At 35.4% G+C, this 15,505-nt stretch overlaps 1 protein-coding gene across 1 annotated transcript in view; it reads left to right on the top strand.

Moving 5' to 3' along the window:
• udt (protein undicht) overlaps positions 1-7,368 on the top strand; it is a 226,866-nt gene extending 219,498 nt beyond the window's left edge. The window contains exon 16 of the mRNA XM_090411198.1: positions 6,823-7,368. Coding sequence (XP_090267324.1) covers positions 6,823-7,368 — 546 coding nt within the window. The remainder of the gene's footprint in view (positions 1-6,822) is intronic.
• The last annotated feature ends 8,137 nt before the right edge of the window (positions 7,369-15,505 follow it).

The raw sequence follows: 15,505 nt of genomic DNA, 5'->3' as shown, positions 1-15,505 counted from the left end.
GAGATCACATCGAGTGAGTGGTATCAGTGGAACTAGCTGTAGATCCAGAAATGAGCTGTTGTGTTTGTATACCAATGCTAGAAGTATAAGAAACAAGGCAGATGAAATGGTTGCACTAATTGCGTCTCTTCACCCAAAGATTGTCGAAATAAGTGAGACATGGTTGGAAGAGGATGACATCCTGACAGGGATAGAGATGGAAGGGTATGATGTGTTTCGTGAGGACAGAAGGGGTAAAAAGGGAGGGGGAGTGCTATTAATGACAGAGAAAGAGTCCATATAAAGTAGAGATGCAAGAGGGAAACAGTGCCAGTGGTTTTGAGGCAGTATGGTGTGAGATAGAGGTGAATGGAATCAAATACTTGGTGGGATGTTGTTATAGACCAGATAATGTGGATGGTGGTGATAATGAAATGTACAATCAAATTAGTCAAGTAAATAAGAAAAGGGTGATCATTATGGGTGATTTTAATTATGGCAATATAGATTGGAATGATGAGATAGCAACTGGAAGTAAAGAAAATGAGTTTCTTGAGGGATAACTACCTCAGACAGTATGTAACAGAGGGCACAAGAGGTTTGAGGGTCTTGAATTTGGTCATCTCATCAGAGGATGTAATTATAAATGAGGTGTCAAATCATCCACCAACTGGTGAGAGTGACCATGAGGTGATTACCTGGGTGGTTGCTAGCAGTGCGAGGACTTCTGTAAGAAAAGGGTATATGTGGAACTACAAGGGGAGTGATTATGAAGAGCTCAGGAGACAGCTTGCAGGTGTAACGTGGAATGAGGAGTTAGCTGGAAAAGAGATCAATGCAGCTTGGGGGATTTTCAAAAACTGTTTAGTAGATGCAATGTCTAAATGCATTCCAAGGGTGAGAAGGTTAAATAAGGTGGGTGTGAGATGGATGAATAAAGAGATTAAGCATGTGATATAGAAAAAGGGCATTGCAGAGGCAGCATAAGAGAAGCGGAAATAACCAATTCCATGAGGTCTACAAAGACTAAGCAAGGAGGGTGACTTGGTTAGTGAGGGTAGCTAAAGAGAGGTATGAACAGCAGTTGGCTAATGAAGCCAAAAAGAATCCTAAGGAGTTCTTTCGATATGTAGCCAGCAAAAGAAAGAATAATTATGGAAGGATGACATTGATTGGAGGAAATGGTATAAAGACAGCTGTTGCAGAATGTGTGGTGGAGATACTTAATGAGCAGTTCATAAAGATCTTTCAATCTTGTAAATGTGACTTCATGGAGAGATTAAGAGCAGTTGATGATGGGGAGGAGAGACTGACTGTAAGTGAGCAAGAGGTGTATGGGGAGTTGAGTAAACTAGACGTTAATAAGGCTGTGGGACTTGATAATATATCACCGCATGTTCTGAAAAAATGTGCCAGGGAGTTGACACCTGCCTTGACATATTTTTTTAATATGAGTCTTGCACTCGGTCAAGTTCCTAAGCAGTGGAAGGAGGGCAAGATTGTGCCACTTCATAAAGGAGGTGATCGAACTCAAGCACCAAACTATAGGCCTATCTGTGTGTCAGGTGTTTTGGTTAAGTTGTTGGAGAAGCTTGTGAGAACTAGGATTCAGAGTTGGGTTGACAACAATGGTATTATCTTTGATGGACAGCATGGATTTACTAAAGGGAGGTCATGTTTTAGTAATCTACTTACTTATTACAATAAAGTGACTGCTACCTTGGACAGAGGAGAAGGATACACAGTAATATACTTGGATTTCGCAAAAGCTTTTGATAGAGTACCTCATGATAAGTTGACAGTCAAACTAGAGCAGATAGGGTTGGATATTAGATTGGTGCATTGGATTGGAGACTGGCTATCTGATAGGTATCAAAAAGTTGTGTATGGGGGTGCAATATCCAGGAAAAGGAAAGTCACTAGTGGAGTGCCTCAGGGATCTGTTTTAGGTCCCTTACTGTTTAACTTGTATATTAATGATATAGGTGAAGATTTGGATGGAAATATTCAGTTGTTTGCAGATGACGCAAAGTAGGGATAAACCATGAAGAGTAGAGAAGATGTTGTGGCCTGACAAGAAGACTTGAATAAATTGAGTGATTGGGCACGGGAATGGGGATGTGAGTTCAATGTTGCAAAATGTAAGGTTTTAAAATTTGGAAAACAAAGATGGGATGCAGAATTTATGCTTGGTGAGAATATATTGTTGGAGGTAGAGGAAATAAGAGATATGGGGGGTGATAGTGGATAAGGATCTAAAATTTAGGAGACACATCGCCAAAATTGTGAAGACAACACAAAGGCTTTTGGGAATGATGTGGAGGACACTGACGTGTAGCAGTAGGGAGATTCTTGTTCCATTGTAAAGGTGTCCAAAAATTCACGATTTAAATTTAGCGCCATTTGTGCGGTAAAGTGTTGCCAACGAGAAAAAAAGACAGCGTGACAGCTGACAGTTCAGGGTTATTAAAAATGGAACGCCACACGAAAAAACAATGCATTTTCATTGTTGAGCAATATTTTAAAAATAATGAAGGTTTGGCAGCTACAGTTCGCAATTTTCGTACAAAATATGGTCGGAATAGTGATTTAACTTCATCAACTGTGAAAAGATTAATTAAAAAATTCAAGGAAACTGGATCAATTAGTGATCTTATGCACTCTGGCCGTCCTTCAACAAGTCGTTCAAGAGAAAACATCGAAGCAGTTCGTGAGAGTCCAGGAACATCAATTCGGCACCGTGGTCTTGAATTGGACATTTCGAGAAGCTCTCTACAGTGTATTCTCACAAAAGATTTGCATCTTTATGCCACACACAGCGAAGAGAGTTCATTGAATGGATTATGGAACAACAACAAGTGGATGCTTATTTTCCGAACAAAATCATCTTCAGCAATGAGGCTCGTTTTCATCTTGATGGCTTCGTTAATCGACAAAATTGTCGCATTTGGGGTTCAGAAAATCCACGAGTGATTGTTGAGAAACAAATGCATCCACAACGTGTCACTGTTTGGTGCGGATTTTGGGCTGGAGGCATCATCGGTCCATTCTTCTTCGAAAATGCAGCTGGTAAGGCAATAACAGTTAATGGTGCTCACTATCGCGACATGATAATCCAGTTTTTTGTGCCTAAATTGCAAGATATGGATGTGGACGACATGTGGTTTCAACAAGACGGTGCCACATGCCATACAGCCCGAGAAACAATTCAATTACTGCATGAGTCATTTCCTAGTCGTGTAATTTCCCGTTTTGGTGATCAGAATTGGCCGTCCAGATCATGTGACTTAACGCCGTTGGACTTTTTTCTTTGGGGTTTTTTGAAGTCTAAGGTTTATGCCAATAAGCCCACGCCTTGAAGGAGGAAATTGAGTGCTGTATCAACGAAATTCAGCCACATTTATGCAAAACGGTCATGGAAAATTTTGACAAAAGAGTGCGTATGTACCAGCAAAGCCGTGATGCGGACGACATCACGGCTTTGCTGGCACATACCCGATATGTTATTCCATGCATAACCGTATACTGTATACTCTATGAATCAATAAGAAATTACAATTTTTAATTAAAAACTTGTGTTTTCTATCAAAATTACTTCTTGCGTGAATTTTGGGACACCCTGTATAAGGCTTTGATTAGGCCACACATGGACTATTGTGCCCAGATTTGGTCATCGGGTTTTCAGAAGGATGAAGAGATGTTGGAAAAGGTCCAAAGGAGCCTGACTAAGGTAGTTTCTGACCTCTGGAATGTCGAGTATGAGAAAAGATTGAGAAGATTTAATTTGCAGTCTGGTGGACACGAGGAAGAGGGGAGATATGATAGAAACCTACAAGTTGGTAAGGGGTTGTTATAGGATCAATGCTGGAGAAGTTTTACAGAGAATAGTGGGAGATCAGGGGAGAACCAGAGGTCATCCCTGGAAACTGTATAAAGAGAGAGTGAGAGGCAGGTTTTTTAGTGCAGAGCTGTGAATGATTGGAATGCCTTGCCTGAGAATGTGGTGTCTGCAAAGAGTTTGAATGTGTTTAAAACACGGTATGATGAGCTGTGTGTGTGATAAAAGGACCTCCCAGATGAGTCTTTGACTCCATGAGGTCTTGGGGTGGTAATAATAATAATAATAATCTACAGTCTAACATAACGCTACACTGTAGCAGTGTTAAAAATAAAACATAGCATATAAAAATCATATGGATAAGTAAAGAAATAAATCTCAAGACAAAATAAGACTCTTGAACACAAATGTAAAGACTATTCTACTATATGGATCTGAAACTTGAAGATTAACCAAAAAGGAATTTAAATAAATGCAAATTTACATAAATAGATATCTTAGAAAGATAATGGGAATATACTGACCAAATAGAATTTCAAACAAAACACTGAGACAAAACAAATCAATCAGCCATCAAAACAGAAAGAAAATATAAGTGGATAGGTCACACAATCAGAAACCCAGGATATAGCAAAGACAGCCATGGAATGGAACCCACAAGGAACCAGAAGAAGGGTCATCCCAAGATGACCAGGAGGAGAGAAATTGAAACAGTTGGGAAATTTTTGGAATAAGATGAAGAAAGAAGTAATGAACAGTCTGATAGAGAGCAATGATTGAGGTCCTATACTCTAAGTACATTGGAAATTTAACAATCATATTTATTAAGATAGTTTAGCAAATTTGCTAATGATTCAAAGAAAAGATTGTTTATATTTGTTGCAGTGAAGCTTTTTTTTTTTTTTTTTTGATTCTGGTTATGGTGGCAGTATTGATTGTATTGTTCTAGGTGGATGTTTGCAGATCTCCCAGTTTAACCATAATAAAAACATATGAAATACATCTGCCACCAGACTGATCATCATTTTAGTGGCAGATGTATTTCCTGCCTGGTCTAGCTGTCCATGCTTTGGTTAGCATAGAAACACTACTATGCTTCAACACAACAAATATAAAATGACAACTTTTCTTAGAATCTGCAGAACATTTGATAAACCAGCCTTATCTTAATAAATATGATTATGTTAAACCTCCCAAGATCTGGGAAAGAATTCTTAGGCCTCCTGCTCAACAGCACCAATAGAGGGCACCCTTCAAAGTTCCAATATTTTCAACTTATTGTGTTCAGTGTTTTTGCATGGTCTTTTACAATTTTAAGATCGCATCCCTGATGATGTCTCTATGACAGAGACGATATATATGACTCAATAAAGTTGTATTTTATTGTTTCTCTGTGAGGAGTTTAAACCTAAACACTAGACAGTGTTTTGGACTCCCTCAAATTAATATCTTAATTCCAAGGAATCTGATGTTAATAATAAAAATTAGGTTCTAAAATTAATTTATATCTAAATTTGCAGAAATTTACAGATAACATCTATCTTTTGGGTGACCCTGTAATCTCTAGAGTGCATCCCCTAGGTGGCAGGTAGGGAAGCCCACCAGATGTGGTGGGGTGTGAATATATTGAATAAGGACCAGTTACCTTGATTGTAAGGAAAGTGGCAATCCCACGGTCCCCTTAGCTGGATCTACCCTCTTCTTTCAGGAGATCCACTCACTTGAACCTTTCCTATAAGGATTTATCAGCCAACTCTTTTTATTTTATGACCCTTACGTTATTAGAGTACTCAAAGGCTATAGTGTCTTTCCATTTCCGGCCTATATTTATAACCCTTCTAAAATCTACTCTTTCCTCTTCATTTCTATTCCTCCTATAGATTTAAATTTGGAAGAAGGCAAGTTCAGAAGCCTTAAGGTAGTAGCCCTACCACTGGACTATCCATTGCCAGGCTAATAATCTCATATGGAGAACACTAATTACTTCTAAGCCAATAGAGAAAGGTATTCAAAATGAATCTATGGAAAAGGTAAAACGAAAATGGAAATGACAAAATACAGTAATACCCCGCCTTACGTGGTTTCTTATATGTACGTATTCCCGTCCCACTTCACCACAAGCAGGGCTGCCACTCCTTGAGATTTTTTCCCAAGATCTAGGGAATTTAACCACGTCCTAGGGATTTTTAATAAAAAAACTCCCAAAATCTTGGGAAATTTGAACAAAAGTTTGAATTTTAATATTTTTGTCATATTTTGCTATTATATTCACGAATTTTTTTTGATAAATCTGATAAATAAACCATTTTTGCTCTGTTCTGGTTTCGTTTGGCCTTACTTATCACACAGGTTTTACATCGTTACATACATATAGCGCAACCTCTTGCAGAGTTATCGTAGAGATCCTTGTGCTTGTACAGTGTTTGATAAATTGTTTAAATTATCAATATTTTTACTTATTTTCATATTTATGGTACTTCCAATCCAACCATATGGAGTCATCAAAGAAAAAACAGAAGTGGTATTCTCAAGCATTTAAAGAAGATTGGTTAAAATATCCTGAATTACAAGATTGGCTGCAGCAAGACGTGAACAGCAAGGATACCAGTTACAGTAAGTGTTGTAATATTACACTTAAAAACGCAAACAAATCTGCACTAATAAGGCATAAAGATTCAGCCAAACATAAAAGTAATTATCAGTCTGCTAAGTCGACAGCTGTTATTACTCAATTTCTAATAAGAAAGCGTCAACAGAGGATAAACAATTACCTAGGAGTGAGTTAATAATTGCTAGCTTCTTTTCTGAGCATAACGTCCATTTTCTCATGTTGATCATTTTGTAACGATGTTAAACGCGCATTTCCAGATAGCCGAATTGCTGGAAAGTTGGCAATGAAGAAAACTAAACTTTCTTATGTTATTCAGGATGGAATATCATTCCATGAAAAGCCTCAACTTACCGAAATATGCAAGAATCAAAAATTTTCAATTATAATAAATGAGAGTACAGATATCTCTATCACTCAAATCTTGGCTGTTGTTGTACGGTATTTTGATACAGATAAAAAAGATGTAGCTGATGCATTACTAGACATAGTATGTGTAGAGAACGGAAGTGCTAAAAGTCTTTACAGTGCTGTCAAAACTCTTCTGCTGGATCATGGCATTCCCCTTAGCAATATCATTGGGTTTGGTAGTGATAACTGTTCCTACATGATGGGCGTTAACAGTGGATTTCAGAAACTGTTGAAAGTCCCATCTATTTTTGTGATGGGTTGCATTTGTCATTCATTTGCTCTATGCGCTAGTCATGCAGTCAGTGTTTTACCCTCATACTTAGAAGCTTTTCTAAAGGATTTAACCGCCTACTTTTCCTGCAGTGCTAAGCGGCAAAGAGATTTTGTACTCATTCAAGAAGCTGCTGATATAGCTACACATAAAATTCCCAAACTTGCTCAAACCAGGTGGCTGTCGAGGGAAAAAGAGGTATCAACTATTTTAGAACAGTATGATGCATTAGTTCTATACTTCCAAAATGAATCAAGGTGAATCAAGGACAGATAAAATTGACAATGCCAAAAAAATTATGATACCCTTACTGACCTTGGAACTAGACCAATGCTTTTTTTTCTTCAGTATATTCTTGAAAAAGTAAATACACTGTTGTGTCCTGAAAGGGCTAAGATATGTTTAATGTAAATTATTCAGGTCACAACCTCAATACAATTCAGGCAGAGAATATGGAACGTTGGCAATAGGATAAGTAAGCTGCTTACAAGTACAAACAATTAAAATTTAAGAGTTGCATAAATTTGTATAATAAACTTTTATATATAATGTGTATTAAGTATGGATCAGATATAGAAATCCATGTAAGCTGGCAAATCCTCTTAAAAGAACCAGTCTATACTACTGAATTAGCAAGGCCCATGAGTCAAGATTCAAGGGTCACTTTGCCATTCTGCACTATGCAAAAGAAGGGAGGAAGTGAAGTACTGGAAAAGGAAACCTAAGCGTCTTCCAAGAAAGGAATGCAGGCACACGTGCGACTAATATAGAGGGAGCTAAGGAGTTTGAAATTAGCACTCGTGACCACTTTGGCACGCATCGTGAAGATCGAGAATTGATGAGAGGAAAAATTAAACAAAAAGGCCGTGCAAGCACGATTCGAAATCTTTTTTGCCTGGATTCCTGAAGACTCGGACAGTGGTCGAGCTCGTCGTCGGAGGGAAGTTCCTGGCTTATCACGGAAGGCATTTGGTTCGTCTGTCGTAGCGTTGGTATAGGGCCAAGCTATATCCGTGCACTGGATAGCTGAGCGAAGTCGTGCGACGGACAAACCAAATTGATGCCGTTCCAATCAAGGCGATGTCACCTTGCCAACCCCCCGGTTTCTCGCTGAGATTCTACTCGCACAGATCAACGGGAGACATCCTTTAAGAGACTGTATTGAAGGCCTTGATGACCAGACAAGGCAGGAAGATATTTGAGAATTTAGGACAGAGATGGCAATGTAGAACTTAAAAAATTTTGTTTCCAGTTATGGAAGAAAGTGAATTCCTTGTAAGAACATTTGTAATGGACTAATCTTTTAGGAACTGTAAGAATAGCCTACAACTAGGCATAAGTCCGAAATAGTATCAAGATTTGTTTGCCCTATGAGGCCGAGTGGATATTTGATAACGCTAAATTTAATGTGTAAAGAATGTTATTGCATTAACTCATGACCACTTGTATCAGAATGGCATGATGATTATCTGAGAATTTTAACAAGATCTGATTGTGTTAGTAGTTATTGTAAGTTTAATATGTGAGATTAATGTAAACTGATTAGAACCTTTGATCTAATTTGAGAGCACTCACAATAACCTGTTTGATTTGTATGATTGTATATTTCCTTAAAGCTAAAATAAACTGTTTCATTCAAGTACCTGCCTGATCTTGATGCTTAAGTTATGTGAATTCAAAACTACCGCTCATAAAAATATCAACGAACTAAGCGGGATAAACCCATGTGTATTAACATTTAAGCGTGCCACGACTGTGAGAAAGAAATAAGCGAACGGAGGGTTAAAATTGATCTTGGTCTAATAATCATATATCTCTCTGAAGGAGTCACCCTGAACAAGAATTTTGTCTATCCTAGGTATTAGCTGGTGCAGCAAAAAAAAAATAAATGTGTTAATACTTATTGGGTGAACTCCATCAGATTGTAGTGTGATAAATTGACGTTTAGAGCATAGAGAGGCCAACAAGACTGCAGAGATCCTAAGAAATATATTAATTTGATAAGGGACAAAAGAGTTATGTACTTGTGTGAGAGAGAAAGGAAAAATAAGTAAAGATTAGTGGTGATCTTGCTAAAAGAACGAGGATAGGATATAAATAAATGTATTATAACAAATAAGTAGAGATATAAATAATAAAAGAGAGAATAATAACAAATGGTGCAGCAGGTAGGATAAAAGAAAGATATAAAACAATAGAAGTTAATCTAAACAAATAGAGTATAAAACATTAATAACAACACTTAATATAGATTTTCAATAAGAGCATTTCAGGTTACACCAACTATTTCTAAATGCATCAACAGAATATCTCAATTTACTTAGTTGTTTCATTAAAGATGAGATTTAAAAAACAGCTAAATTATCAGAAATTGATCCAAGAAACCAAAACAACTATAAAAATGTCAATGATATTTACTTCGGTGGTAGAGAAATGGTGCACTTAATTAGAAACCCTTTCGAATATAACTCTATTTTGTTGAGATTTAAAAATGATTGTTTAAAGGTTCTTGTGGAACTTAGTTCGCAAATAAAGAAAAGATTTGCCTTCAAAGAAGACAGCATTGTTGCAAAATTATGAATCTTGGACCCAAAAGTTGCTAGTGACCCTAGCCAGTCACCATCTACCATTATTCCTCTTGTTGCTCAATTCCCCTCACTTGTTGATGATATTAGGTTAAATCAAATAGATGATGAGTGGAGAAGTTATTGTCTCGTAGCATCAGATCTACCAATTCCTAAAGATATTGGCATTCATTGATTGACATAAAAGATGGCATGAATAATAATAAATATGGTTTACTGTCATATTGCAAAATTAACAGGTCTCATCTTAATTAAGAAAGGGATACAGATTTTGGAGGACATAAATTATAATGAGGAACAAATTGTAGCCACAAGGCAAGGAATAAAAAAAATCATTGACTTACTATGAAGAAATTTTGCATGACAAGAAAAAGACATTATGCCGTCAGACGAATCTATTAGATTTTATGAAACTATCCACATCGAAATAACTTTCTTTTTTTTATGTACGAAAAACTACAATTATGATTATAGTTTTATATTCTAAAATATAGGTGTTTTTGTAAACCTTTGGTCCCAATTAACTAATATTTTGTATGTTTGTATATATAAATTACTTACAAAATTATACCCCGAGTTACGCGAATTCGACTTACACGCTTTTTGTTGGTCCCACCTACCACGTAACCAGGGGCACGGCAGTAGTGTCCTGCGGCTGTGTGCAAAACTTTAGTTGGTGCCCTATCCCCCCCCCTTCCAATAAAAAAATCACTTTAAAAAAACGCTTTTTAAAAGTATTTCCTCCTCTATGGCACCTGTGTGCATCACACACATTGCACATATGGTCGGCGCGCCCCTGCGCGTAACTTCAGGGTTTTACTGTATAATACACATAGCAAGCTGGAATGTAAGAAAAATAGCCCAAAGAAATAGAATTAGATCAAATATTAAATGAAAGAAATTTTGAAATAGCAGTAATCAATGAAACAAAAAAGAAGTTAAAAGGAACCATGAAAACTGAAAATTTTAATGCAATATATAGTGGAGTTGACAGGGACCAAAGAGCACAAGCAGGTGTTATGATTTGGATTCATAATTCCCTTTCAAAACAATTAAAATTTTATAAATTATGGAATGAATTAATAATAGAAGCTAGAATAAAAATAGAGGTTATTTAACAATAATTGGTTTATATGCCTCAGAAGAAGGAAGAGAAAAAAATATTGAATTTTATAATCAATTACAAAATACATATAATAAAAATTATGTAATATTAGCAGGAGACTTAAATGCAAGAATTGGAAACACAAAAATTAATAATAATATAGGAATATATATGGAGAATATACTGTAAACAGGAATGGTAAAAACTGATACATAGTTTTTGATGGATGTTAGAGTCCACAGAGAATATGAAATAAGTAGTGATCACTTCCTTGTTAAAATAAAATTTAGATTATAACTTAAATGGCTACAAATAACAAGAACAGAAAGAAAATTTAAAACTTTTTTTTATAAAACTAGATTATTAAATGACATAAATATACAATGGCTATATGAACAGAGAATTAGCCAATATTTAGATAAAATAAAACGAAATGAAGAAATAGAATGGCATAATATAAAAATGATATTAAAGCAGCAAATGAAATCTTAGCAAAGACCAAAAAATTCAATAACAAGAAAAAAACTGAAGATATGGGATGAAACAACCAAAAAAATAATCAAAATGAAAAAAAAAAGAAGCATATCATAAATGGCCACGCAGTAAAAGATTAGAAGATGAAATAGAATATAAAAGAATAAGAGCCATAGCTGTTATTCTTTATACTCTAAGAGAAGTTAGAAAAACACAGAGAATCATGAAACAAATTTGCTTCTAATTTAGAGAACATGATCTATATGAAATAAGATCAACATGATCTTATTTCATCTATATGAAATAAGATCCAACGTATATAAATACAGATACTAGAGAAAGCGTAAAACACCAAATTGAAATTAGAATTTCTATACAGAATTGTGGACAGAATTTAATGAAAATAAAAAGAACATAACTAAAGAAGAATTAGAAATCCACCTGAAAGTAACAAGAAATGGAAAATCACCTGGAGAAGAATAAGTTAGGTTCCGAATTTTGTAAATAAGCATGAATAATGGTCAGCTGCAGATGGTGTAGATGATAAAGGTAGTTGCAGTTGGTGGAGATGGAGAGTTGTAGAATTGGTGCCCTCCTTGATGAGTCTTTGGACTCCCTGGAGGTATTATGTAATAATAATAATGTTTAAAGAAATTATAGACGTATGAGTATTCTAAATTACTGTTATAAAATATATATATATATATATATACACACACATATATAGCAGAATTTTAAATAACAAACGAAAAAAAATTTCACAAGGCCTTTTGCCTAAAATTAATAATAGAGAAAACAGAATACAATTTAGAAACACATTACATTTTTTGACTTTGAAAAAGCATTTGATAAAGTTAAAAGAAGTATTTTACTTGACATATTAAAAGAAAGACAAATACCAAATAATATTCTAAAGCTATCATAAGCATATCTAAGAGAAGAAAAAGCCTAATTGGACACCATCTGAGGCATGGGGGACTGATTAAAGAAATAATGGAGGGGACTGTAGAAGGAAAAAAGCCACGAGGCAGACCAAGAATTTCATATATAAATAACATAATGATGCTAACTGGCGCTAAGAGTTTTGAAGAGATAAAAAAGAAGTCACAAGACAGAATGTTGTGATGTGCTGCTATATTTACCAATTTTCGGATTGATGCACCAAAGAAGAAGATCATAAGCATATATGAAAATAATCAAATTACGAACTATTATATCCGAGAGAAATAAACCAAGGTGTCCAACGAGGATGTCCCCTTTCAGCAATTCTTTTTAGTAAACTTAAACATTCTCCTGTTGCTGATGATCAAATAATAATTACAAATTCTGAAGATAACTTACAGAAAGATAATTTAAATGAAATAGCCAAAGATTATGGAATGATAATATCAGCAGAAAAAAAAAAAAAATACAATGGCCTCTAAAGGACAATATCCAATAAGAACTAAAATAGTAATAGATAGCAAGATTTTAGAAGAGATGAATTCATTTAACTACCTAGGATGTAATCACGTATGTAAAAGATATAAACTTAAAAATTGCAAAATATTTTAAAATAACAGGTGTAATCAACTCTATATTTAAACCTAACCTAGTTCAAAACCAAACTAGATTAAAAGTATACAATACATTAGCCCTACCAGTCCTATTGTATGTAAGTGAAATCTGGACAATAAAACAAAACTTAATAACAGCTGAAATGAAGTTTATGAGAAAAATATAGAATATATTGCAAAGTATACTCTATTCAATCACAAAAAAATTAAACCAGGAATCGATAATAGAAAAAAAAACAACATATAAATATAAATGGATGGATCATGTTAAAAGAATGGAAATAGAAAGATTGCCAAACAAAGTATTAAATTGATGGTAGCAGTGTCGTGTTGGAGAATTAAGCAGTAGTGGAGAGGATGAGATGTATTTAGCGAAGTAGAGTAGTGTGCCCTCCCACGATAAGTCCTTGGACTCCCTGGAGGTGTCACATAATAATAATAATAATTACAAACCATTAAGAAAAAGAAAACCAGGACGTCCTCAGAACACACATGATTTAGCCACAGAAGACAATGCAAATGGGATTAACCATCTTATCATAAGCAGAGTCAGGTTTCTAGTAAACCAAGTTACTTGGCTGTTTCAAAGACCATAAAAAAGGAAGATGGGATATATGAGGTGTGGCTATTAAATAACGAGACTGGTTGCAAAAATGTGATTTATTATTACAATTGTACAACTTAATTGTTATTCCCTTCAACATACTCTCGTCCTCTATCTATACACTGTTGCATACGAATTTTCCATTGTTGGAAGCAGTGCTGCAAGTCATCAGGTGTTATCTGCTTCAGTAGCACTGCCGTTTTCTCCTTTACCTCATCCACTGACTGAAAATGGGTGCTCTTCAATGCAGATTTCAACTTTGAAAAAAGGTAAAAGTTGCCAACAAGTAAGGTGGATGGTTCAACACAAGGATATATAAGCAGAGTCTTCTTATCAGCCAGATACTGCTTTACAGACAGTACATGCACTGTGGGCTGGAGCATTGTCCTGATGGAGAATGCAAGCATTGTTTTTCCACAGATCGGGTCTCTTCTTCCTCACTCATTCTCTCAGCTTGGCTAGAACCTCAAGGTAATAATGTTGGTTAACTGTCTGACCCTCTGGTACCCATTCAACAATTACCATGCCATTGATATATATATTAAAAAAAAAACGATCAACATTCCCTTCAGTTTTGACTTGCTCATTCTTGCTTTTTTCATTCTCGATGACACGGGAGTTTTCCAGTGCATCTATTGTCTCTTTGTTTTTTCTGGATCGTACTGGAAAATCCATGTCTCATCACATGTGATAATCTTCTCCTGCAAGTCTGGCATTTTCAGTCAGTGGATGAGGTAAAGGAGAAAATGGCAGCAACTGAAGCAGATAACACCTGATGACTTGCAGCACTGTTTCCAACAATGAAAAATTTGTATGCAATGGTGTATAGATAGAGGAGGAGAGTATGCTGAAGGGGATAACAATTAAGTTGTACAATTGTAATAATAAACCACATTTTTTTTTGCAACCAGTCTTGTTATTTAATAGCCACACCTTGTATAATAACATAATAGATTGAAGTTTTTAGTTCTTAAACTAAACAGCTAAAGAAATTAAAATCAATACTGTAGAAGTAGTTAAGAATTTTACATACTTGGGAGCAAATGTAAATACATAAGGTGGAACTGACATGGATATAATGCTAATACTGCTTTTAGAAAATTAAATAACACACACACACACGTATATATATATATATATATGTGTGTGTGTGTGGAAATTGTCCAAATATCATAATAAAACTAAAAGATCTTCAATAGCAATCTCAAGGCTGTATCATATGGATCAGACATGGAAGTTGACTAAAAAGCGAAGTTAAATGAAACAGGTTTTCAAACAAAATGTCTATGTAAAATATTAAAAATATTTTGGCCCCAACATATAACAAACGATGACTTATATATAAGCTGACTGAGCAAAACCATATCACCAATGAAATAAAAAAACTTTGATGGAAATGAATTAGAATGGACAGCAGCAGAGAGATTCCTAGAGTGGCTTTGACATGGATCCCAAAAGGAAAAAGCCTAAATTAACTTGCAAAGAATAACAGAAAAGAAAATAAGAATAGCTGGCTGACAGACTGGAGTTAAGCCGAGCTGGTGGCTCAAGACAGAGGTATCTAGAAGAAACGGATCTCAGTCTTATGTAACATGAGGCACAAAGAGGATAAGTACTTTAAAAAATAAATTTAAAAGTTTATTTTTAAATTCTGAATTCTGCTGAACTAAAACCTTAGGGCAGCATTATGTCATGATGAGTCATTGCCATCATAAATGCACTTACCATGGTAGTGAGTAGCAGAGCTACTAGTACTGGAATAAGGCTGAAGACCCCCCCATTCGCTGTGAGGTGGAAGGAAATGGGAACCAACTACCTATTTTCCCAAGACTACATAGCATAGAAGTTCAACTAAAAGATTACCAAGTTAGGGAAACTAGCTCTCTTGCAAATCAGAGGCAGGCCATTAATCAGCAAAATAGGAACTTGGTATGTGAGATCCATGAAACAATTGTGGAAAACTTAAAATGGAAGAAATGAGACAAATGAATATCAACATTCTTGGAGTAAATGAAGTAAGATAGTCAGACAGTGAAGATTTCTGGAACAAAAATTACAGAATGATCTATTTAGG

The sequence above is a fragment of the Typopeltis vanoorti genome, chromosome 21, assembly GCF_054136105.1.
Source record: "Typopeltis vanoorti isolate ZY-2024b chromosome 21, IOZ_Tvanoo_1.0, whole genome shotgun sequence".
NCBI classification, from domain to species: Eukaryota; Metazoa; Arthropoda; class Arachnida; order Uropygi; family Thelyphonidae; genus Typopeltis; species Typopeltis vanoorti.
This window is presented reverse-complemented; position numbering and strand designations above follow the sequence as displayed.